At 37.9% G+C, this 25,413-nt stretch overlaps 2 protein-coding genes across 3 annotated transcripts; one reads left to right on the forward strand and one right to left on the reverse strand.

Moving 5' to 3' along the window:
- Window positions 1-625: 625 nt before the first annotated feature.
- Window positions 626-7,212, reverse strand: LOC111569222 (leucine-rich repeat and immunoglobulin-like domain-containing nogo receptor-interacting protein 1). The gene is made up of 2 exons (XM_023271239.3): window positions 6,885-7,212; window positions 626-3,191 (listed from the first exon to the last, which is right to left on the reverse strand). Exon 2 carries the CDS (start codon window positions 3,171-3,173, stop codon window positions 1,338-1,340), a length of 1,836 nt encoding a protein of 611 aa, XP_023127007.2. The 5' UTR covers window positions 3,174-3,191; window positions 6,885-7,212; the 3' UTR covers window positions 626-1,337.
- A 6,126-nt stretch (window positions 7,213-13,338) lies between these two features.
- Window positions 13,339-22,143, forward strand: ctss1 (cathepsin S, ortholog 1). Of its 2 annotated transcripts, none has more exons than XM_023271234.3 (8): window positions 13,339-13,464; window positions 15,205-15,328; window positions 16,121-16,243; window positions 18,635-18,787; window positions 19,595-19,819; window positions 20,103-20,268; window positions 21,347-21,452; window positions 21,533-22,143. In XM_023271234.3, exons 1-8 carry the CDS (start codon window positions 13,403-13,405, stop codon window positions 21,630-21,632), a joined length of 1,059 nt encoding a protein of 352 aa, XP_023127002.2. In that variant the 5' UTR covers window positions 13,339-13,402; the 3' UTR covers window positions 21,633-22,143. The 2 variants fall into 2 exon arrangements, with proteins under 2 accessions (XP_023127002.2, XP_054873744.1); XM_055017769.1 differs by lacking the exon at window positions 13,339-13,464 and adding an exon at window positions 13,801-13,818.
- The last annotated feature ends 3,270 nt before the right edge of the window (window positions 22,144-25,413 follow it).

Below are 25,413 nucleotides of genomic sequence, written 5' to 3' on the forward strand. Positions count from 1 at the left end.
AGATTATTCTGTTTCCTCCTTATGCATCATTGTGCCTGTTGGAGGACACAAGATGCATCTTAAACAAAGACTCTGTAAGTTTTGAATGTGAACAAAGCTGCACTATATGATGTGGTGATGCAGCTCATGACAGGAGAAGAGAATCAGGTGATAAATATACTCTCATAAATACTGTGGCACACATTGGGGAGGATAAAGAACTGTATTTAAAGAGATTTAAATCTACAAGTGCACCGAAGATCAATGACTGCTCATTTTCTGCTTCTCAAGTATGATAGAAATTCAATGGATGTGGTAGTCAGAAAAATACTCCACCACACTTACCGTTTTCTCTTCACAGCAAATGTAGCCTGCTTCTTTTACTGGTGGAGGTCTCAGATCAATGCCTAAAAAGATTATGTAGTCCTGTAGTTCACATATAAACAGATTAAACCCAGTGCTCTTTGTCTACTTTTGTGGCGCCTCCTTGGATGCCATAGTTTGTGTTTCAGTGTTGTTTGAAGAATTAGCTCCACAGGATGAATATTCACGAAGCAAACACAATTCTCACTGAGTCTGATGTCTCTTGTGTAAAAATGTAGCTAAAAACCACTGAATAATACAACTGATACTGCGAAATGACACTTTTGAAAGTACAACATTTTTTATTTATGCTACTTTTATGGAGGGGAATAAAAAATACACAAAGAAAATCTCACATTCCATGTATTCATTAAAAAATAAACCATAAATGTGACAAAATTAGAATAAAAACACATTTTTAATCATCAAGAAGTAATAACATGCTATAGAGATGCTATGTATGCTAACCTTAATATAAGGTTAACATTCCTGTTCCTATAATCTATACAGGTATCTTATGCTTTTTAAGAATCTGATGTCCATAATTACTATTATTTCAATATTAAATCCACTGTTTTATTCGTTCTTTAGAAAACAAATGAACAAAACAACAAGGCAGGTCTGTCTTCTATACATTCTCTGTATTAAGATCCAATTTTTTTCTTAAATATAAGAACTACCATGGCAATTAGCAATTATTTGAGTAATTTACATCCCTAACCTAGATCTCACATGCATTATTCTCATTAAATACTGTTTACTTTGGCTGTTTTGTATTCTTCCTTTGTTCTAGTGGAGCACCTGTCTTATTAAAGCAGTAATGTTCCTTTAGACGTGCTTAAAATCATTTTAATGACAAAAACACTTGATGTCCAAACATTTGAATTAATAAGTGGTCACTTTCTGCTTTAAAGAAGTTAAATAACATTCAAATTAATTTTCACATTTGCAATTTATTAACTCCTATCAAGTCAAGTGAAAATATTGTTTTGGACTCATATAAGTTTCATGGTGAATCTACTTGTCTCCATATAGTTTCCTGTCCCCCCGTTGCTGCTCGATACGGCGCTTCGTGGCACGTACGCGATGGTGGCTGTGTGCTTGATTTGCCCTTTGCTTTTACTCCAGAAGAGCATGAAAATGAAACATACGCTCACAGAGCTGAAAAACGAGACAAACCCAATGGTCGCTGCTATCAGGAGCGTCTTCACATCGAAGTGGAGTTTCTGATCTCCATTTTCACCCGGGGAGGCAGACGGAAAGGTCGGCCAGCCCTTAAGACGAAAGGGGTTTTTGGAAGATGATGGAAAGGTTCGGACACGAAGGCTGACAGGCAGACTGTCATTTCCCGCCGCATTTGATGCCACACACAGATAAGTGCCGCTGTCTTGAGGCTGAGCGTAGCGAACCTCCAGCGAGCCGTTGGACAGAGCCCGGACTCTCCCAATGGGCGATAAAGGCCTCAGTTGTGGGTTTAGCCAGCTGACAGATGGCACAGGGTCGCCTTCTGCACTGCAGTAAAACACCACAGTGTGTCCCTGATCGACTCTCGCTTCCTGACGTTTGCGGTTCAGAATCCGAGGCTGTCGACAGGTGAGTAAACTCGGTAGCTCGGCTTCAGAAAAGTCTAGAAAGTTCCAGTCCTGCAGCTGGGCTGAGGTAGTGCACGCTGGCGGACGTCCACCGAAGTTCACATACAGTCTCCTTCGCACCACCCAAAGCAAACGGCAGTCACATGCTAGCGGGTTGCTATCGAGGCCCAGAGCCCTCAGGGAGTCCACTGAATGAAAAGCTCCTGATTCCAGTGTGGTGAGAAGGTTTCTGGACACGTTCAGCAATCTGAAATGCTCCAAACCCCTGAAGGCTCCAATTTCTATGCGTAGCAACGATCCCCCGACAAGATGGAACTCTTGGAGTCGGAGCAAATCTCCAAGCAGGTTCCCGTGAATGTAGGTGATGGGATTGAAAGAAAGGTCAAGATAGAGGAGATACACAAGGTGATGCAAGGGGATGTAGGGGACGGCGCTCAGGTTGCAGTGTTTAATGGTTAAAGAGGTGAGATTGAGGCCGAAGAGACTGTTTCCTGACAGGGTCTCCAGCCAGGCGCAATGAGAAATTACAAGCTCCTTTAGGTGCATTAGATGGCGGAAGGAGTAGTTTGGCAGCGTAGCGAGGCCTAGCCGCTGAAAATGAAGTGTCTTTAGCGCACTGAGCTGTGTGAGCGCCTCAGTCGGCACAGCAGTGAGGTTACAACCATCAAGCTGCAGCTCCTGCAAACTGTTCAGTCCAGTGAAGGTCTGATGAGAGATAAAGACTAAATCATTATCTGCTGCTGTAATAAACTGCAGAGCTGCCAAGTCACTGAAGGTAAAATCGAGGAGAACAAGAATCTCGTTGCTGCTTATGTCCAGCAGCTGCAGGTTTGTCAGGCCGGCAAAAGCTCCCACTGGAATAATCTTCAGCTGATTGTGAGAAAGACGCAGAGTTAACAAGCCCTGCAGGCCAAGAAAGGCCTCCACTTCAATTACTACTAAAAGATTGTCACTTAAATCCAAGTGCAGGAGCTGCATCAACGTGTGGAACTGCTGATGCACTAGAGTCTTGATGGTGTTGTGGGTTAAGTTCAGGAGTTTAGCTTCTCGTGGGAGACCGTCGGGCACGTTGGTGAACTGGCCGCCAGAGCAGTTGACCTCCAACGCTGCGGAGTTGCAGCGGCAGGAAGGAGGACACGACCAGCGAGCTTCTGATGTTAAAGCCACACCTGCTGCCAACAGGTAGAGAGCTGCCCGGCACACAGCTGTCCTCTCCAACATCTGGCGGCCTGCCTGCATGTGTGAGAAACTAGACAGCTGTAAAGAAAGCGTGAGAGTGGGAGTTATTGTAGTGTCACACTGTACCGGAAAAACATGATAATTACATGTCAATATGATCCCCTTTCTTCTAGCATGAATCTGTTTCTTTTTCATTTTCGTGTGCAGCATTTCATTATCATGTGTAATATTACTTTACTACTTCAGTGTCGTTGACAGGGTTAGTTCTTTTGTATTCTAGTTTTATTTCTGCATACTTATTTTTAATTTAGTAATGTATCATACCCACTTTTCTGCATTTATTCTCATGTAAAAAAAAAATTCTAAACAATATATCTGTCACAAGGATTTCTTTCAGTGTTAAGAAAGTTCTATCTTATCTTTTTTCAAATCCAAAATATATTCTAACCTTACATGAATATCTTTAACCCATTGGTTTTTGCTCCTTTTGACAATATTTTAGCAATCCTCTGATCAAGAAAATCCTCCTTTTTTGGTTTTAAGAAGATTTTGTTTAATTATGTTGCAAAATACCAATAGCAGTTCTTACTACTTACAAATACCATTTTAATTTTAACAATGACTCAAAAATATCAAAATATGTATCTCAAAAATGAATTTTATTGACATGACTGATGCAGTACAACAAAAAAAAATGCATTTTAAAAATTAGTTTGACTTGTTAAAATTGTAAATCAAAGCTATAATGTGTTTCTGCACAAAATCTGCCACCTTTATGCATGTTCATGGAGTAGACCAATTATTATCATCACCTTTAAATGTGATGTAGTTCAGTCCACCACCACCTATTTTGATCTCTATAAAAATGTGGATTCTTTACAAAAGCAGAATGCAATGAATGATTTAACAGAAGGAGTGTCTGCTGAGTGGTTTGCCCTTAATCTTAACCCCATAACCAATATATTATATATACACTGCAGGTTGCCATTGGTGACGCTATGAATTTGAATTTGAATGAGTTTATTTATGAGTTAGTGATGGGGCTTTTTGTGTGAATCAGTGGTCGCAAGGCTAAAAAAAAATAATCCTCCAAATCACGTCCATGATATAGATTTTTTTAAATGATTAAAGTTTAATCTTCGGAATAAAGATAATATATACAGGAGGTCGCATCCTTGGTAGGGAAGTTGCTGAAATTGGTCCCAAAGAAAGAGATGAGGGGGTTTTCTAAGAGGGAATAATAATGTTTGCACTTGGACTGTGGTGTGTTTCACAGTATTAATGTTTTTCAGATTGAAATGTTGCAGTAACACAGTTTAGAGTCAGGGCTGTTGGGATATGTAGTTTTTTGGCATTATTCAGTCAACAATCGCTATTACGATGCATTTCCCTGTGAGCCATAGAGGGTTAATGAAAGATAATTTCACTTTTGGCACAAGGTATTTATGTATTTGCACTTGGCTTTTTCGTAATCTCTTTGCTAACAGAAAATAGCTTTTAATAATCAGACATCTGGTGATTGATGGTCCTGTCTCTGTGGAATTACACTGAGGAAAAAACAAGAAAAGTGTGCTTTTGTCAGACCATAAATGTCAGTGACTTCGCTTTGTATTTGTATTGTCATGTGTATTGCAACAATCCACTTTGGTTTTACTGATGTTATCTTAGAGCTACAGAGAAAACAACACCATCCATCATTTTGTTTGTCTCCTTTACCTTCATTTGTCTGATATTTAGGCTCCTCAGCTGTTTTGCTGTGGAACCAGATTACCAGGACTAAGATCCATCTGACAACTTGACACCTGAGACGCCTCCATTCAGTGAAGGAGACACTTCAGAAAAGCATAAGTGGACAATTGAGATGAAGTTATTTGGTTAAATACGCGGTTCAAGAATAAATTTCCACCCTCAGGTTTATAGAAACCAACTAATTGCAGGCAGGAATGGGAAGAGCTCAGCCTTTAAAACACACATTCTCAAGCAACAACATTTTAATTAAAGATTGAAGGTTTGTAGTGTATTGGGTTAATTCTGATGTAACCATGAGTTAAGTGCACTTTTGAAACCACTATTAAGTAAATCTCTGACCTCTATACGAACAACAGTTCAAACAGGAGCGCTTATCTCCTCCTATACAATTAGAACAGTTGTAACTACCGCTGTAGTTCAGCTTGACATCTCCAGTATAAATGAACAAAAAAAAACAACAACAAGAGCAGGTTGTATCCTCACTCTGTTAGTGTTTAATTTGTGTAAACCTGCACCACATGAAGGATCACATGAATAGAACAGTAATACTGGCAATGATTCTGAGATAACTAAAATCCTACATTATATCAAAATATTGCACCTGAAATTGAAATATTACACATGATACTGAAACTGATATTGTACAACTACTGTATTTCTCTTGTATACTATGTTTTGCCTCAGCAAAAGTCAAGATTAAGCCTTTTAGACTTCAGCTGACCCTGAACATTCAATAAAATTCAGTAAATACAACAGTGATGTAATTATCTACTCCCAGACTATCAATAAAAAAGCATCACAGCATGAAAAGAACATTACAAATAGTTCCAGTGGTTGGCAGCGTAAAGATTGTGACCTTAATATTCCCAGAAGTCTAATCACCTAACAGAGAAATGCATGATTGGAGGGATGTCTATTTCAACTGTTTTTCAATCTCAAATCATCATCATAAGCTCATTTTGTTTTTTATTTAACTGTTGCTACATCCACCAGTAGGGGGAAGCAAAAGCAAAACTATATTTGTGCTTTTAGTTTCAAGAAAAGCGGATGCTGTGTACAGGAATGCAAAGGCAAAAAAACAAAAAAAAAAAAGAAGAAGAAGTCCAATTACTGTCAAACAGCTACACAAAGTGGCTTCTGAGTGTCTGTGGTCGAACGAGTGATCATCACATGTGAACATGAAACACAGATGTGTTTTTAAGCATGATTCCAAGGTAGCAAACAAAGAAGAAGAAGAAGAAGAAGAAGTCTGTAAAAAAAAAAAAAAAAAAAAAAAAATTTACTAAGGAATCAGCTCATCAGAAAATGTGTGACTCAATGCGGCGTTTAAATTGCCAAGAGAGAGAGTCGAGAAACAAGAAACACCTTGGAGTGTGATGCCACCTGCAGTATGTGGCAGCTTTGCTCACACGTTTTGCTGCAGAGAATATAGCATGGAAGAAGACGGATGGAAAGAGACGCACTACGGCAGGAAGGATTTCTGTTTGATTTGTGGCTTTTGTTTTGTAGAAACAGCTGTGATTACAAATGTAAAAAAAAAGGTACATTTTCTCATCCATGCAGATGGATTTATTCTGCTCCAGCTCTTTCTAAAGTGATGTTTTGTAAACGGTTTTCCACATAAATCATCTAATTCTGAGACCTGTGGCAGCCCAGAACACTAATCTTCAAAAACTTCAGCAAACAGTATGCCAGAATGATTTCTTATTCTGCCTGAGATGATACTTTAAAAAAAAAAAAAAATCTTGACTCAGTTATTTGTTTTGCTCTCGGGAGCAGAGTCTGACTGCTGGTGATGACAGGAGCTTCCCAGCAGTGACTGATGGAGGATGACTCCTCCTCAACTCCTCTGGGAGCACACATACAAGAGACTGAAAATAGTGTGCAAAGGTGAAATCGCAGCATTTTACTGCGCTTTGACAGCCTCAGGAGCTCAAACACAAAAGGGTAGTTGAATAAAAGGCACATAATTGCAGTAATTTTGCAAAGAAAACAAAAGGAAAATCAGGTATGGTAACTCACCTTCTCTTCAGGCTGAAGGGCTTGTCATTGTGAGAATTCCATTTTCACAGTTTTGTGCCTTTGTAAATAGGATTTCTTTTTTGTTGTTTGTATATGTGTTGCTTTTTTTTCCCCAATTATCTACAGGCATAAAGACTTTTTTTGGGGTCTGTCAGCTCCACCTTAAAACATTCTCAGAGATGCATCCAAATGAAACAAGCAATTTGAGAAAGCAAACACAACCAGAAGACGAAGAAAAGCTTCATCCTCCCGTTCGGAAAACTCCGGAGGAAGTATGATGCTGTAGCTCAGTTCCCCTGTTGCTCCGCTGTCCTCATGGCAACAACAACCTGGCTGTGGATGCGCGGGTGCTCGGTGCATGCTGGGGGATTATATGCGCTCGCTCCTGGACTCCATCCAGCACGCTGCACTGGATGACAGAAGGCAGGCACAGGTCAGCCAAATGCAGAGATTTAGTAGCTACACCAGATGGGAATGATTTTGAGCACCGACTCTTTGAAATAAAGGAATATCTTGTCAGCTCTTTGCTCAGTCAGAGATATTTGACTGTTTAATTGAGCTAAAAACATACTAAATGTTTGGAAACTCCCAGAATTTCAGCATCATCTTTCAGACCGTTGCAACTAGTCTTAGTAAACAACTTAGTGCTTCCATTTTCATCATTTTGTCTTGGTTTAAGTTGCTGATACTGATTGGTGAAAGTCTACAGGGAAAGATGTGATTTCTGTATCTTCCGTCATGATTGTATGATTGCCAAAACATTTCAAAACCTCTACAAATGCTCTTTTGCAGCCTGGAATCGCAGTATAACTCCTGATATATTTGTGTACTATGGTCAGTCTAGTCTGTGGTTAATAAACAGGCTGTGGGGTACATACAGTCTTGGAAAAATTATTAAACCACCCTTGTTTTCTTCAGTTTCTTGTTTATTTTAATGCCTGGTACCACTAAAGGTACATTTGTTTGGACAAATATAATGATAACAACAAAAATATCTCATAAGACTTTAATCCCCAGAGCTGATATCTTGACATTTTCCATAGTTTTCTTGGTAATAACCAAAATCACTTAAGTTCTTACATCAATATGGCATTGTACTGCCAAAAACAGTGTTTAGGCAGTCCATGTTTTCTGATGATGATTTTCCACAGGTTTTCAGTTGGATTTAGATCTGGTGATTGAGCAGCCAAGGCATGGTTCCAATATTCTGGTTCTCCATCCAGGCTTTAAATGACCTTGCTGTGTGGCAAGGGGCATTGTGTTGTTGGAAAATGCAGTCATTGGAGGCAGGAAAGAGTTTCCCAGCTGATGGAAGAAGACTGTTTTCAAGAGTAGCCCTGTACATGACCTGGTTCATTCACCCTTCACACAACTGCATTTTCCCTGTTCCACCCATAATGAAACAACCCCAGATGGTCACTGATCCACCCTGATGTTTTACTCATTTTTAAGGTCCCTGGAGGTCTGAGGACAATTCCTGACAGGAACAGATGAGTTCACAGTCATCTCATGGGGTAGAAAGACGTTTCCTGCATCGACCAGTTAGCAGTTTGGTAGCACCATGTTGGGCTTGTTTTTTCTTGGCGTAACGAACGGCTGTCTTAGAGATCTTCAGTTTTTTCGCTACCTGTCTCAAATTTCCAGCAGTGCTAAGATGGCTGCCTTTGTGGCTTCACATAATTCTTTAGTTTTAGGCATTATGTGAGAGCTGACAACTTTTGAGTTGTGCTACGGCTTGAACGTCAGCAGGAAACCACTCTAAAACGTTGCATGTGCTGCTGATGACATGAAATGGCCTCTTATATACCCTGATAATACAATTAAGCTGAAGCATGTCAAATAGGACATAAAGTATTATGGAATCAGCTGTATTTTTTGTCGGGTTCATTGTATTCTTCAGGTAATATACCTTTAGTTGTACCAGGCATTGAAATGAACAAGAAATTGAAGAAAACAAGGGTGGTCTAATCATTTTTTCCATGATTGTAAATACACAACCATTCAAAAAATTTGGGGTCACCAAGACAATGTCATGTTTTTCATGAAAACTCACACTTTTATTCATGTGCGAATGTAATTGTATAAAGTTTTCTAATCATCAATTAGCCTTTCAACACCATCAGCTAACACAATGTAGCATTAGAACACAGGAGTGATGGTTGCTGGAAATGTTCCTCTGTACCTCTATGGAGATATTCCATTAAAAATCAGCTGTTTCCAGCTAGAATAGTCATTTACCACATTAATAATGTCTAGACTGTATTTCTGATTAATTTAATGTTGTCTTCATTGAAAAAAACTGCTTTTCTTTCAAAAATAACAACATTTCTAAGCCACCCCAAACTTTTGAACAGTAGTCTATGATATCAGCAATAAGGAATAAAATAGAATAAGGAAGAATTTAAGTTATTACTTTATGAAATTTAAGTCACAAAAGCTGTCCATCCTGAGACGTGTGTAGGTGGAGTTTATTCAGATCTGACTGACAGCAAACAACCCACTATCTGACATCAAACGCTGATTCATATGTTGGTAAATTCTGTTTCCTGATTGATTCTTAAAAACATTTTTTCCTCACTGAGCTGCTCAAGGAGCACAGATTTGTAACTTTTTAAAAGCTGAATAAGAAGCTCATTAGGTGTTCAAAATTCTCACCTTCATTCCAACCTTTTATTTAAAATGAGCTGAATAAAAAATTAAAATATGTGGGCACACAAACAAGAAATATAGATGACAATTAGAGTAAAACTATTGTCGTTGTTTCTCTGATGTCCGTGATGTGCAGGTGGAGAAGAAACGCCCGTTGACACTGACTTTCTTAATAAGAACTTTATTAAAAGAAAGAACAGTATCGTACAGACAGGAGCTGTCTGGAAGGATGTGGCCCAATGATCCTCCTCGAACAAAGACCAACGGTCAGTTTTTATACCTTCTAGCAACGTATAAAATTACAGCATCTGGTTTACAACCCCACTAAAGAGTGACAACTCCTCAGACAAGACTCCCCTTCTGTGCATTCCTAAGGGTCACAAATCAGCTATAGGTTAACAGTGGACCCCAAAGTCAACACAGCATAGGATTTCTGGAGCCTGAAAACACATCTTCAGTACTTACTACCATCTGTTAAAAGTTCACTCTATGGTCAACAACCACCAGAACCACCTGTTAGTTAAAAGTTCACTCTATGGTCAACAACCACCAGATCAGATACTTCACTATCAAAAGGCAAAGTTAGGTAAATAATAAAAACATTAATTACACTTAAGGACTAATGAGTCATCTAAACAACAGCATTGATAATTCTTCTTGCATATAAAATCTGGGGAGTTACACTAACATTTCACACATTCACCAGGTCTCAGGGTGCTTTTTAGTTGCAGTGATGGGTTTGTAAAAATACACAATAAAGCGCACACAACAAAACTCTATAAACCAGACCACCGGTATTTGGAGGACTTCTTACGTTGAAATAAGCGTGATCACGTTGTGGCCATGACCTGCCACATGATTCTTATGTGCCCATACCCAAGAGGCTCCCGCCCCCAACAACAGGAAGTAACGTTGTTGCCGGGAGTTGTAGTTTTTCAGCCGACAACTACAACTGTAGTTTTGGGCTGTAGCCTGCACGAGCTCTCACTCATTTCAGTCCCACTTTTTTTTTTTTTTTTTTTTTTTTTTTTACAAAAACACTCAGACACACAGTCCACACACACCAGACATCCACCACACACACTTTTGACACACTTCCACACATTAGTTGTGGAGCCGCGAAAACCTGGTCGCGCCAAACTATTTTACATCATGAGTTCTTTGTGTTTTCAGTGGTTCCATTTTCCATAATTGTGTTGCCATACACTTACACAACAGGTGCTTTTCAACATACGTGGCTGAGTCAATTCAAAATCAGTATTATTATCAAGTCAATTCTCAACTCTTCTCTGATTTTAAATCTGCTGACTCTCTGGTAAGACAGCTTTTGTTTTCCCATCTGAACGTGTCTGTGAGCCCCGTTACTCTAACAGCTGTAAACTCAATTCTGCATTTCCCTCCCTCATCACACCCACACTGCTCCGCCTGATAATTGTATTTTTCCAACACCTTGCTCTAATTAGAAAACCCTCCGGCAGCCATCAGGTGTTTGAGAGGAATCGCCTGCCTCTCGGCTCCGCTGCAGGATTTGTGAGGTGTGCTGACACGAAACATGCGTGATGCTGAGTCAGGAGCTCGCCATCTGGTACCTCAGGGAGGCTGCATTCATCAGCGAATCTGCGTCCAAACCCGGAATCAGCAAGAGCAAAGATCAGAGATGATGGGCCAAACCAAAGGGCCACGTTGCATAACATCCTCCTGTCTCTACATCATCACATTGTTTCATCATAGCTGCTCCCTGTTGCTGGCAACTGCAGCGATGCCTCTTGGAAATTCTCCTTTTCCAAGAGGACAGGTTTTTTTCCCTTTATTAGTGCAGTAGAAATTACAGAAAGCTGACAGGATGTCAGAGACAGAACATCCTGGTCTCCATCCAATCACAGCATGTATCTTAATCCACCCAATGCTTCTTTTGAAGGTATTTTTGGTGCTTTATCTATTCTGTCTTATCCATAGTTTGGTCAAAGATAACAAACACATGTGTTCTTTCTATTGTAATCCATTTGTTTCCTTTCCTTGGATAATTCAAACGGCGGTTCACCTCACAAACTCAGTCTGACACTTTAATTTAAACTATCATCATTAGCAGCAAATACAGATTTATTGTTGTTTACCAATGTGTCAGCCAATTTCTGCGTCAAAATGTGATTCATTGTGCTGTTAAAGTAAGTAAAGACTATTTTCTTTCCTTGCTAACATGTCCATATGGTGCTTTTTAATTGCCAGAAGACGCATCATGAGCAGCCATGGAGTATTATTTCCATCTTTAAACCGCAGAGTAACAGTAACAGAGTCACAAAACCATATATGGAACTGATCCTGTCAACTCACATGATGGGAATTTCTGCATCTTTATTCTTCTTCAGAATCAGTTTCCCGTTTGAGCATGTATGACCTAATGTTAAACACTTGGACAAAAAGAAGGGAATCCCAGGTGTGTGTGAATTTAATAACACTTCCTTTATTTTACTATTTTTTTTGTTCTGAAAAGCAGAAATACAAGCACATTAGCAGAACACAGCTACAGGCAGGTAGAAGTTGCTGAAAGCTGTGCATTAGCAGCCTACCTGACTGACAACTTCAAGTTTTGTTGAGGATTTGGAATGAACATTAAGGAGGCCACCCACCTAGTTTGCATTTTTCATGAATTAGCAATTTTAATGACTGCACTGTGTGCAACTGTTTCACCAAAACGATACCACCATAATTATTTTGAGGGGACACTGTTGCTGCATCCTGGGCTTAACCACGTGACTATGGTTAGTTTAAAGAAATAAAAACAAGCTTAAGCTGTTTTCTTCTCTGTAGCAGAATGTTGAGGTGCAGTCAGACCGTTCTGCATATCAGCTCTAGAGATTGGTCCAACTACTAAATGACTCCTGCCACAAATGTCATTGAACTTATATGAAACATTAAGTGTCTCCTTGCAGTTTGCACTTAAAACACACTTGTACTTGCAGGTTACTTGTGGTTACACTACTGGCTTCATTTTTAGGGAACTGCTGGGGGAAGCAAAGTTTCCCACGAGGAATTCTTGCATTTAACGTTCAAATTTCAGTATAAATGTAAATTTTGCATAAGTGATAGTCCACTGCTCTTAAACATTTGCTATACTCCCACCATAAATTAGCCTTCTGGAACTTTAGAGTTACAAATGCAAAAGAGCAGGTTACAAATAATCAAACCAAACAATGAAATAATACACCATAATGTGGGGTATTCATTGTCCACTAATACTGTGCCAATATTACAGCTTGCTATTGTGCAGCATAGAGCAGCTTTACAGTGTTTGAGCTGAGTTGTAGGTGAGCTGGTGTGCTCAAGCTGCAGCGAACAGGCAGGAGTGAGTAGAGAAAGCAGCTGATACTTCATAGATCCATACATTTTAAAGAAGGCAATGGTGCTGAATTATATCTAAGCCATTTTAAGGTAGGGAAGGATTACTTTATATATATAAAAAAAACTTCAAAATCTTCTAAATATGTAACTTTGATACAAAAAGACATTTGTTTTTAGAGGTTTAATCACTGCCTGAAGAATAACTTTAATACTGAGCTAGAAAATGGCTGGTTTCAAACTCCCAATTTCTACCAATTTACTGCTGAGCATCTCAACTCACAGTTTTTCTCATTTCACGGGAATCATCCTCCAGAAGGAGCAGTTTCATTTACATGCATTTTCACCGTTTAACTCCACTTGCTCCTCTCATACTAGAAGGGTGTTTTGGAGCGCTGCAGCTGGTTGCAAATTAGATTCACATGATGAGCCAGAAAACAGATGAACTGAAACACTGTTTAAAAAAAAAAAAAAAACAAGGCTACATGCGGAAGCCAGACTTCCTCTTTTACTTGTGACAGAAGCAGAGCTCTATGAAAAACCGGTGCACTTTGTTCCTCAGACACAGTAACTCTGCTGATTGTTCTGCAGCAAGGTGAGAGCAAACCATTTCTTTTTATTTGTAGTAATGCATTTAGACTGTTTGGCAGATTGTCAGTGTAGATATACCCTGCTTTTTTTTTTTTTTTTTTTTTTTTTAAGAAAGAAGCTTAGCGCTTACAGTAAAGGGTGTTTTAACTTCTCCTTTTTGAGGTGAGGAAATCTTGAAAAAGTCCACATTGCAGATTAGGATCACTCTAATTCTTATTTAACACTAAAATCTAACTTCTAGAGGCACCAGCTTGCTCCTATGCATTGCTGTACACTGGTTATTAAATTATGACTAATGCAATGTACCGTGTTTAGGTTTCAGTCTGAGATGGGCACATAAAATTAACTGTCTTTACAGGTAGGTTTTTATGTGAATATTTCCCATTTCAGTAGCATTCAAACAGCCTGCAGGAGTTCATATTCTACATGCATTGTGAATTTGTAAAAGTTTATTGATTTATGTGTTTTGTTTGAATTTTTAAAAGTTCTTTCACATCTCAGTGCAGGTTTGATTCACTTGGTTTGACAGTGAGCTTGTGTTTTCTCACCATGGGCTACAACTCATGAGGATTGTCTTGTAGAAACTGATATTTTTTGCAGGAATCTGTCAAGAACAAGAGAATGTTCTATTCTATACTTTTAAAGGAACACTCATTTTATGGGGTGACAAGCGTTTCTTGCACTCAGTAAATCTAAATTTGAGTAATTTAACCCTCGTATTGCTCTGAAAACTGATCGTATTAAAGTTTGAAAATGTGGAAAAAATGTATTTTCACAGTGAAAACTTCCACATTTTCAACATTTTTGGGAAATTTTTGAACATTTTTTGGTGGAAAAAAGAAATGTTCAAGAAAATATTTCTTTAAGAACATTCAGAAAAAAAATCAACCAAAATCCAGTGAATTTCACTGGATTTTGGTTGATTTTGTTTCTGAATGTCCTTAAAGAAAATGTTATAAGTTTTACTGATATATGTGTAATCACTTTAGATATTTTTAGGATTTTTTTAAAAAAGATTTTTATTCATTTTTTGAAAATATTTACAAGAATTTTCTTGTCTAATTTGGGGATTTTTTTTTTTTTTAAATAAAACTTTCAAGGGCATCTTTTAAGGAATTATTGGAATTTTCTTCCTGAAGGTTTTGCAAATTTTCAGAAATTTGGGGAATTTTTTTGCTGAATTTTTTGGGGATTTTTTCACACGAGGGAACAATGTTTTTTGGTGCCCATAAATGAAGACAACAGGAGGGTTAATCAACAACAACTCCAGTATTTCCAATGCGGAAAATGTCAGACTAATACCATTAGCAATAACATTAGTGCTTCTAAGTAATAAAGTTATAAGGAAATATGATTGAACAATTGACTGAATGATCAAAAGTAAAAAAAAAAATGAGATTGTGTTCTTTGTGTTCAGTGGAAATTTTCTGTGACTCATAAATAGTTTTCCTTTTGTTTGCTTGTTTCGTTTTTTAATATTACAGCCTGATCACGTCATATGTATGATGTGGGAAAATCCTAAAAATGCCACACATTCTTTAGATGTCTCTACTAACAGTCAACAACCCGAAGAGGTTAAAGTCACACAAGACAATGAAAGGCAGCAAATCCTCACGGCTCAGAGGATAAAACATCACAATGACTCAATTACTTGATTAGTCTGATTGTTTCGGCTCTAAGACCGACACAAGAGTCGCATCTGCTCACATAAAGTCACCCATTTAGTTTGTTATTTCCTTTTCAGGATGCACATTTTGTGTTGTGCCGTGCTGCTTTTGACTTTCGTGGTCGTCGGCTGTACTTCATCTGCCTTAAACAAAGTGTGGGAGGAGTGGAAAATCACACATGGCAAAGTTTACGACAATCAGGTAAAATCTTTTCTGTGTGTTGTCACAGATTAAAGTATAACTGAGGGATTTTTGAAGTCCATGGGATACATTTTTATTAAAAGTTAAAATAAATAAAAAAAATATCTTTTTATATTCATTATGATCATGTCTTTACAAATTTCAGAATTATCTACTATGGAAACAATCACTTAATAAAAAAATTACTGCATATCACTAAAATGTCAACTAAACAACCGTCCCAATTTAATAACAACCACCTTCTAATTAGCTAAACAATAATAAAATGAGCTTATTTGAAAAATGTTTTGATTGTGTTCTTTTTATTAAGTTGAGATAATCGTGACAGATATTTATTTTTTGGCAACATATCAAATTTGATATGGAAAATAACAAATTGTATGTGTCCGAGAAATGACTTTCAACTTAGTTAGCCATTATAAAAACACCTCTGAAGGAAGTGTGTTAATTTCAGATCACATGACCTGCTCCACATGATGTCATTTCCTCCTGAAGAAAAGACTGGCAAGACTCCAAGGCTTTCTGAGTTATTTAATATAAAGTAGTGTGTGAGTTAAGTGTGGATTTATGGCATGTCAACAGGTTTACTACAATATCTTTATAAATAGCTTTCAATTTCAATTTTACTCAATTGTTTATATAATATTTAGAAGAATCTTTGTGTAAAAATGCCATGTGGTGTTTGGTTATAGGTGGCCATGTTGATTTTAGGCCTGAAAACAGCAAAAATGTCAACTATGATACCTGTCAACTATTATATATTGACCCTTAGATTGACATCTTGTGTTTCAGACTGAGATCGCCTTCAGGAGAGCAGTCTGGGAGAAGAACATGCTTTTGGTGCTAAGACACAACCAGGAGGCCTCAGCGGGAAAACACAGCTTCGTGTTGGGACTGAACCACCTGGCGGACATGGTAGGATCCAGCCGCAGGGTAGGGGTTTGTGTTTTCAGCCATCTGCTGGGAAATCAGGTTGTCTAAACTTTCTAGCTCTAGATCCCAATCAAGGAAGAGTCTAGAGAACTTCAGCAGCAATAAATAGGTTTCATGCATATCGACTCAAAGCATAAGTGTAGGTTTAGATATGCAAATAATTAACTTAAGGTCATTGCATGGATTCTAAGATAAATCCAATCCAATAATTGTAAGAATCGCATTAAATAAGCAGACAACTCATGGCAACCTAACCCAGGCAGCTAAAAGTAAAATAAAACAAGAGAGAACATCTAAAATAAACAGAACACAATACAAAATAGAACACTAAAACTAGATAAAGCTAAAAGTAAACATCACATAAAAACAAGTCTATAAAAATGGGTTGTCAGAAATGATTTATTGGGAATTACTGATTCTGCAAGCCTTATCTCCTCCTTAATATCTGCATAAATTATATTGTTTAGTAGAAAAATTCATACAACTATTATTGGATTTTTTGTCCCTGCATAGACTGGATTGTTAATCAATAATGCTTTTCTCCATCTCTTTCAACTGTGTTTATATTAAGTAATCTGCTTTTGTCCCAATATTACATGCATCAGACTTGTAACTCGCTAAAGTGGCCTTAAGCTGATAATAAAAGATTCTTCTGTTGCATCAAAACAAAAAAAAAAAAATCCCAGAATTATCCCAGAAATACTGAATTCCAGAACAGGAGTGGATTGATCAGCCATGGTTTAGGAGACTCGTGTATCTGAGAGACCTCTGGTGGAGATAAACTGAATGACAAACACTGCAGCACTAAACACCAACATACTGAACGTTAACATCAGAACCTAAAGCCCATTCACGCTCGCTGACCTTTTAGCTGGTGCAAGTTGGATGTCACTGACAAACACTATTAATCTGCATTTAAACCTGCACCGTGCAAGCTTAATTTAAACCCCAGCCTATAGCACTGCTCTAATCTTCCTCCATACAATCTGATTAATTTAATCCAGTATGTCGGTGGGGCAGCGTGGACAATCAGGACTAATGTATGTGGTGTATCTGGGAAGGCTAATAAACCTTTTGTTTTTCACTTTTTAATCAGACACAGCCAGAAAAATGTAGAAACAGAAAGAAGAGTGAGATTCTGAATGGGTAAATGATCTAAATGTAAGTGCGAAATAGTGACATTTCATAAACATCACTCTATTCTACATGCCTCATTTAAAAATTTGGCAAAAATAAATAATTTGCACAAATCAGATTTTGTAAAAAGCTAAAAATTCTGCACTCCCTCACACAACCGAGAAGCTATGAGTGGTTTAACTGCAACTGACAACCTCCTGATAAAAATTTAAAAATTCAGTGAGTTTTCAGTTGAACTGCACAAAGTGTTTATTTACAGTAGAGCAACAAAAAGGGAAACAAATTAAAGAGACTGAGAGGAAAATCATTGTATGTATCATTGTATGTCTTCTTATAATAATTTTGTGTCTTTTTATGGTTGTTTTAACTGACAGAAGAGATGGAAGGAAGGAAAAAAGAGGTGGTTGGAAGGAAAAAGTCTTATTTTTGTTTATTATTTTATATATAATATTATTTATTTAAATGTATTTAGGTATTTAACACTTTTGTGCATAATTATTCAGGTTTAGAATGTTACAGTGTGGGTAGATAAAGGTTTGGGGAACAGAAATATGCATAAGGTGTCATAAGGAGGAGGCTTTATATTAAAGACAACAGGAAGCCTGGATGGGCGTGATGTGTTGACTCTGCAGGAAACTGGCAGAAATGTTTGGGACACACACAAGCTTTTGGCCTGCAGTCAGAAAACAGTGTGTCACAGTTACTGCAGAGAATAACGTGAGGATAGTTGAAATATTCTTCACTTGTAAGAAAGAGTCAAATCTGATAACAATGGCTGCTAAATTGTACAGCAAAGGTGAAAAAGGGGTAGAGCTAAAATGTTACACCTTATCTGGCATCAAAACAAACAAACATATATAGTTGATGATGGATCTGCTCTGTAGTTTGTGTTCTTTCTCCTGAGCCAAAGGCAGCAAAGGTTATGAGTACGATTGCAGGAAAGCAGGTTGAAAATAAAATCTAAAACTACACGTCTGTGGTAGAGTTTTGTTCGAGCAAAAAGTCATTAAGGACAGGAACCAGGAGGACTGTGATGGAGAGAAAACCACAGTCACACTTTCACAAGACGCTGCAACACACCGACATGATGAAATCTGTTGCATTGTGACCTGCTGTATTTACACAATCAATGTCAAATCAGCCAAAAGGTTGAAGAAGACCGTTGAGCAAAGGTCATGAAACATGTTTTCATCCTTCATGTGCATCTTCTTCACAAGTATTTCTTCTCCTTTAAAGACAGCCGAGGAGATCAATGAGAAAATGAACGGACTGAAGCTGGAGGAGGTTGATCATTTCAGAAATGACACTTTTAAGGATTTGAGTGGAGTATCGGTACCTCAAAGTGTCGACTGGAGGAAGAAGGGTCTGGTCAGTCCTGTCAGAGATCAGGTAAGATCTAGAAGTTCTCAGCCTCACATGGAAACAAGGGCTGTAACTCCCAGTTTGGGGCATAACTTTAACCCTCCTGTTGTTCTCAATTACGGGCACTAAAAAATATTGCTTCCTTTTCTGAAGAAAATCCAAAAGTTCAGCAAAAAAAAGTCCCCAAATTTCTGAAAAATTGCAAAACCTTCAGGAAGAAAATTCCAATAATTCCTTAAAAGTTTCCTTTAAAAGATTTATTTAAAAAAAAAAAAAAATCCCCCAAATGTGGCAAGAAAATTCTTGTAAATATTTTCAAAAAATGTGTAAAAATCTTCCAAAAAAAATCCTAAAAATATCTAAAGTGATTACATACATATCAGTAAAACTTCTAATATTTTCTTTAAGAACATTCACAAAAAAAAATCAACCAAAATCCAGTGAATTTTTTTGTGAATGTTCTTAAAGAAAATATTAGAAGCTTTACTGATATATATGTAATCACTTTAGATATTTTTAGGATTTTTTTGGAAGATTTTTGAAACTATTTTAAAAAATGTTCTTGTCAAATTTGGTGGATGTTTTAAAAATAAATCTTTTAAGGGAAACTTTTAAAGAATTATTGGAATTTCCCTCCTGAAGGTTTTGCAAACTTTCAGAAATTTGAAGAATTTTTTTGCTGAACTTTAGGATTTTTTTTCAGACAAAGAAGCAATGTTTTTTAGCGCCCGTAAATGAAGACAACAGGAGGGTTAAAGTAGCTCGTAAACAAAGAAAATGAGCACAATCTACTTAAAACTGCAGCAGCAAACGTGTATTTTCTTGGTTTTTCAGGGCTTATGTGGCTCATGCTGGGCCTTCAGCTCTTTGGGAGCTCTCGAAGGCCAGATGAAGAAGCAAACCGGTTCCCTTGTTCCTCTGAGTCCACAGAACCTGGTGGACTGCAGCACCGGGGATGGAAACCTGGGCTGCAGAGGAGGCTACATCTCTAAAGCCTTCAGGTACATCATCCGCAACGGAGGCGTGGACTCGGAGAGCTTTTACCCCTACGAACACCAGGTCATCCTCAGCACACGCTGAACACTCATCCAGTTAACTCTATTTAACACCGAATCAGAAATTATCATATTTCTGAGCCGCAGTTATGCTTTGACAGATGTGTCAAAACATGACAGAACACGTGTAATCAATTTTTAGCTGAGATGCTGTGAGAATTAGAATTTGTATATTTACACTTTACATATGCAGCATGAATAACAAATGTGATTCCATGGACTGTTGGGATTTGTTCTATATTTCCACTAAACTGATCCTTAATGTGTTCTGTCAATCTTATTTGTAGAATGGGAAATGTCGCTATTCTGTCAGTGGAAAGGCTGCGTCTTGCTCTAACTTGCGCGTCCTTCCTCAAGGAGATGAGCGGACTCTGCAGGCCGCGGTGGCGTCGGTGGGACCGGTGGCTGTGGCTGTGAATGCCATGCTGCAATCTTTCCATCTGTATAAAGGAGGTGAGGCGAGAGGACGCAAAATGTGGGAATTCTGTTCATAAATCGCAGATGAGCAGCTTTAACCCGTTGATGCACACCATGGGTCAAAAGATGCCCATATTCAATGGAATATGGGTATCTTTTTATTGACACTGTAGAGTTTTAACCTTGATGTTTATATCAGTTAGGTTAAGTCCTGAAATTTCTAACACTGTAGTGTCAAACTATATATCACATTAGTTAGATTTATCTCCATAATTAGTCATTTTTGTAGGGTTTCAGGCTTAATATGTATTCTATTCAAGTGTAGAAATATTTTAGATAATTTTTATACTCGTATTACTCTAGTAAAATCACATATTACCCATATTCCATTGAATATGGGTATCTTTTGACCCATGTTGTGCATCAAAGGGTTAAATCCATGTTTTGGTTTTGGTATCACCTCGGAAATCGAAGACATTTGTTGAGAATTAAATCAGCTGAATGATTTTTGTTGGTAAATTTAATACAGAACAGTTCTATAAAATGCCTGGCCAAAAAAAAAAAAAAGGTTGCCACCGGGATTTAATTCCATTGGATATCGAATGCAACACAAACAAGATGAAACAGTCAAATCAAGACAATGTTTTATATAGCAGGTCTATGGCATTATAAATGGTGTCATGAAAGTAACCGAATAAGACTAAACACCGAAGTAAATAAACTATATTGTTATTCAAGGTGTGATTATACTAGAGTAATGTGAGTATAAAAATTATCTAAAATATTTCTTCACTTGAATAGAATACATATTAAGCCTGAAACCCTACAAAAATGACTAATTATGGAGATAAATCTAGCTAACGTGATATATAGTTTGACACTACAGTATTATAAATTTCAGGACTTAATCTAACTGATATAAACATCAAGGTTAAAACTCTACAGTGTTAATAATTATGCAGATTAACCTGACTTATTTAGAGCTATTTATTTTAGTATTTTACTGTTCTAGTTCATTTTATAGACTTAAAGTTGTCAGAAGTGTACAAAAAAGGCAGCAAAATGTTACTTGACCTTAGTAAAGTCTCTGATATTAAGCATGTGCATCTCTTAGGTTTATATAACGTTCCTAACTGCAACCCGAGGTTAATAAATCACGCCGTCCTGGTTGTTGGCTACGGCACAGATGCAGGACAAGACTACTGGCTGGTGAAAAACAGGTGAACGTCTTCATCTCTATTAGCAAGAGAGTAAAACATACGTGTCTCTGATATGAAACGTAAATGTTTTGTGCTTTCAGTTGGGGAACTTCGTGGGGAGAAGAAGGCTTCATTCGCATCGCCAGGAACAAGAATAACCTCTGTGGCATTGCCAGCTTAGCGGTTTACCCGACACTGTGAAAATGTGGCCTGCCACCTCTATATAGGTTATTTAATTTAATATCCAGATGTTTGGGATTTTTTTTCTTAAGCAATTTAAAGATATAAGTGCAGACGCTGGCCTAAACATAAGAAATGCCAAAGACAATTTGTTCAAGAATTACATAAAATCATTGTTGCCTGATCAGCCTGGTAGCCTGATGGCGTGTGACTGAATTTTTGAAGTATTTAAGTCTTAGTTTCTCTTCTTTTGTTGGAGTTTACACTGGAACACACACACACATTCCATATATTATTTAAAGACTGATATTTAAATGTTAGCTTTTCACTGTTAGACTTAATAGATTTAATAAAACTCATGTCAGTCTTGGGAGAAACAAACAGATGAAAGTGTCTCATCTGCTGTAGCTAATATAAGTTATTTTGGGGTGACATGGAGATTAATGATCATTATTATTTTTAATAGGAGGAGGAGTTTTTCTCTTAGTAATTTATGTAAAAAGATGAGAAAATAAACATTTTCTAAACTGGATTCCTTTTGTTTTTGGTGGTGGTTAATAAGGATTTTCAGCCTAATATGCCTTTGTGTTGTTTTGCTGCAGACCTCATTTGTTTCTCCATTATTGCATGTTATTTGCCCCTTCTGTGTTTGACAACTATGTCTACAAATGCAGCTCATTTTTCAATGCAGTCACATTCACTGAAAAGCCGCCTGGTTCTACTATGACAAAGTGGATTTAGCTTATGTAGCGTTTCATTTCTGGTGCAGCTGAGCATATTTAGAACATGTTCAATAAGCATAAATGTCACTGACTCATTGTTCTAAAGCAGGAGTCACCAACCTTTTTGAACCTGAGAGCAACTTCAAGGGTGGTGAGTAGTACGAGGGGCACCTTGTTTGATACAAACTTCCTCAATAGCAAACTTGTGCCATCATATTTAAATAATAATAATATGAAAATAATATGTAAAAAGACTTTCTGATCACATTTATGTTAATTATTCCTTACAATAATTATTAACGACGATTTCCACAACAATGACGGTAGGAAACACACACATGTTTATGGAAATCTGTTCCAATATTTAAAATTCAGAGGTATTCCATCTCTGAAACTTTTGTAAATATCTTTCTTGGCAGTTTTGTATGAATCAGCATATTTGCAGCATTTTGTTCAAAATCACACCAGTTACATTTCTGTGCAAATTATCACTTCTAACATTTTTAGGAAATCATTAACTGTCATCAAATCAAGCTTCATTTGTACAAACCCCTACCTTTGGAACATTTTTGAACAATTCATGAACTCTGTCCCATTTTTGTACAAATTATCAGTTATGTAAGAAAAAAATCAACTCTTTCACATTTTGAAATGAATCCTATCACATTAGTACTAATCACCAGCATTTTTCACCAGCATTGCAACATTTTTAACGGATCATAACAACAAATCATTACACGTTTTCAACAAATTATTTTTCACATTTTTGTGTAATTGCACGGTGTTTTGAATGACAACATGTTACCTCTTTCTCTGTCTGTAAATGTGTGTTAGTGGGAAGCCTGGCATTGCAGAGCTTATCATGTCTTACCTTTACCTTGCAGCTCACAGTTCAGATGGTTCAGTTTCCCAGTGATGTCCGTTAAAAATGAAAGGGCAAGAATCCACTCAGTGTCCTCAAGCAGCAAGGTGTCTTCCCCTTTGGATTGCATCAACTCTTTGATTTCGGCCAACAGTGACAAAAAAAAAAAACGCTGCAAAACTGTTCCCCTGCTGATCCATGGGGTTTCTGTGTGTAGTAACAGATCACCATGTTCAGCTGACAGCTCCTCTATCCGCTCTGAGACCTCCTGATGAACTTTCTCCGTCCAGCTCCCTCTGTATTCTTTGGTCCGCCACCAAAGACAGAAAAGTCTCGACCTCTTCATTCACCCACAGTACAGGTCTGGCTGTCATATTAAAATTATGAAGAACAGAGAGTTCCGTGAAGAGCAATGCACACCGTCGCTGTTTAGTTTTTTTTTAAATGCCGGTTTTGTTTTTTTTGTTTTTTTTTTCAGAGGTTATAGACTCTTTATTGTCATAGTTTTTTTTATTTTTTTTTTATTGAATGTTCATAATAACATTACATTTATTATGCCAGGGGTTTTAACTTAAAACAAAACAGTGAGAAACAATAATGTTCAACAAATAAATAAAAATAATATAAAGACAATAAAAAAATACAATCAGCAGTTATATTGCATGAAACCTTCCAATGTTTTCACAGCTTTGGGATTTGAAGGCCGGTTTTGTTTTCGTGCTGGAGTCGCTCTCGTGTGTCGTCACTCCCTGTCCAATCAGTGGCCTGCACTCCTGTCGAATCAGTGGCTTGGGCTATGTTGACGTCACATCTCGGCTCACTTCATCTCGCTTGGAGCCTCGGCCGAGAAGGTACAGAAAATCGTGCCTGATACCATGCACTAATCCATATGGAAACGCTCGCAAACAAAGACGAGCCGAGCCGCACCGCGCCGAGTAGGTGCTTGTGGAATCGCGGCTTATGTGCGCTACCAGGTGAGTAGTTAGCATGGCAGCTTTGTGGCGGCTAAAGTACAGTCTCTCCACATTGTGCCGCTTTGCCGACGGAATAGTCGCCCCCGAAATAGGACACATACATTTATCTTTCGCTGTCGTAAAAAAGAACTCTTCCTCCCAGTCATTGTGAAAATAGTGTTTTCTCTTTCACTTCTCTGCAGGGGTGAAAGTAAGCCGGTACGGTCCGGAACGGCGTTCCGGTAAGAGTTTAGGTCCCGGAACGGCGTGGTACGCAGATCACGGGAGATGAGCTGCCAGCTCAAAACAGTGAACCGGCCGCGGATCCCGCGACCCGTGCGAATCGTACTCGTGAACACAAAAAAGTGATGCTAAAGCATGAAGCCTAAAACATTAAGCACTTTATTTCCTACGTAAATTTCAAACACGAGATTATTTTTGCTTGCAACGCCTCCGTGGGCGTCTGTCTCGCTCACACACGAGAGCGAGAGGCGAAAAGCCAAACCCGGCGAAACTTTTCCTTTACTCTAAGCCGAGTAGCCGAGAGCGAATTGAGCATGCGCGGTCTGCAGAGGGGTGCGTTTGATTTGATGTTCGGGGACACTTGCTTCTGTCAAAACCAATCATTCACACAATAAATTTGAAAGCGGGCCAATGCAAATAATAAATGAAATGACAAATAAATGTGTATGTTTTGATAGGGTAATTTAAAAGACGATTTTTTGATACTTTGCGAGGATCAAAACTAGAGAGAAAGAAAGAAAGATAGAAAGAAAGACAAAAAGAAATAAAGATGCAGAGAAAAATTGATCAAATATTTAAGCGGAAGATTTCTACTGAAAATGAATATGTGCAGCCAAAGAAAAATCCCAGAGAAGATGTGAGTCAAATAGATCAGATTCAGGATGAGGACAATGAGGACAACAGAAGAGAGCCAGCAGCAGAATCAGAGGCAAGCCCAGGTGATGCCACATCCAACTATCCATCTATATGGACTAAGGAACAATACCACCAGTTCAAGGATAAAAATGAATGGCTCTTTGCTAAAAATGGAATGCTTGGTTGCACATTATGCCACAATGTTAAAGACCTTGGTGTCATGTCCTCCCGTGGTGTGAATATTGCTGCTAATTGGGCTGAGGGAAAAATATGTTCATTTGGACAAACAAGGGAAATTCAGCTTACGTCGCTAAGGAAAAAAATAAATGAGCACAAAAACTCCCTTGCACACAAAGGCAGATAAAATACTGCAAACAGCAAAGAAA

The sequence above is a fragment of the Amphiprion ocellaris genome, chromosome 15, assembly GCF_022539595.1.
Source record: "Amphiprion ocellaris isolate individual 3 ecotype Okinawa chromosome 15, ASM2253959v1, whole genome shotgun sequence".
NCBI lineage: Eukaryota > Metazoa > Chordata > Actinopteri > Pomacentridae > Amphiprion > Amphiprion ocellaris.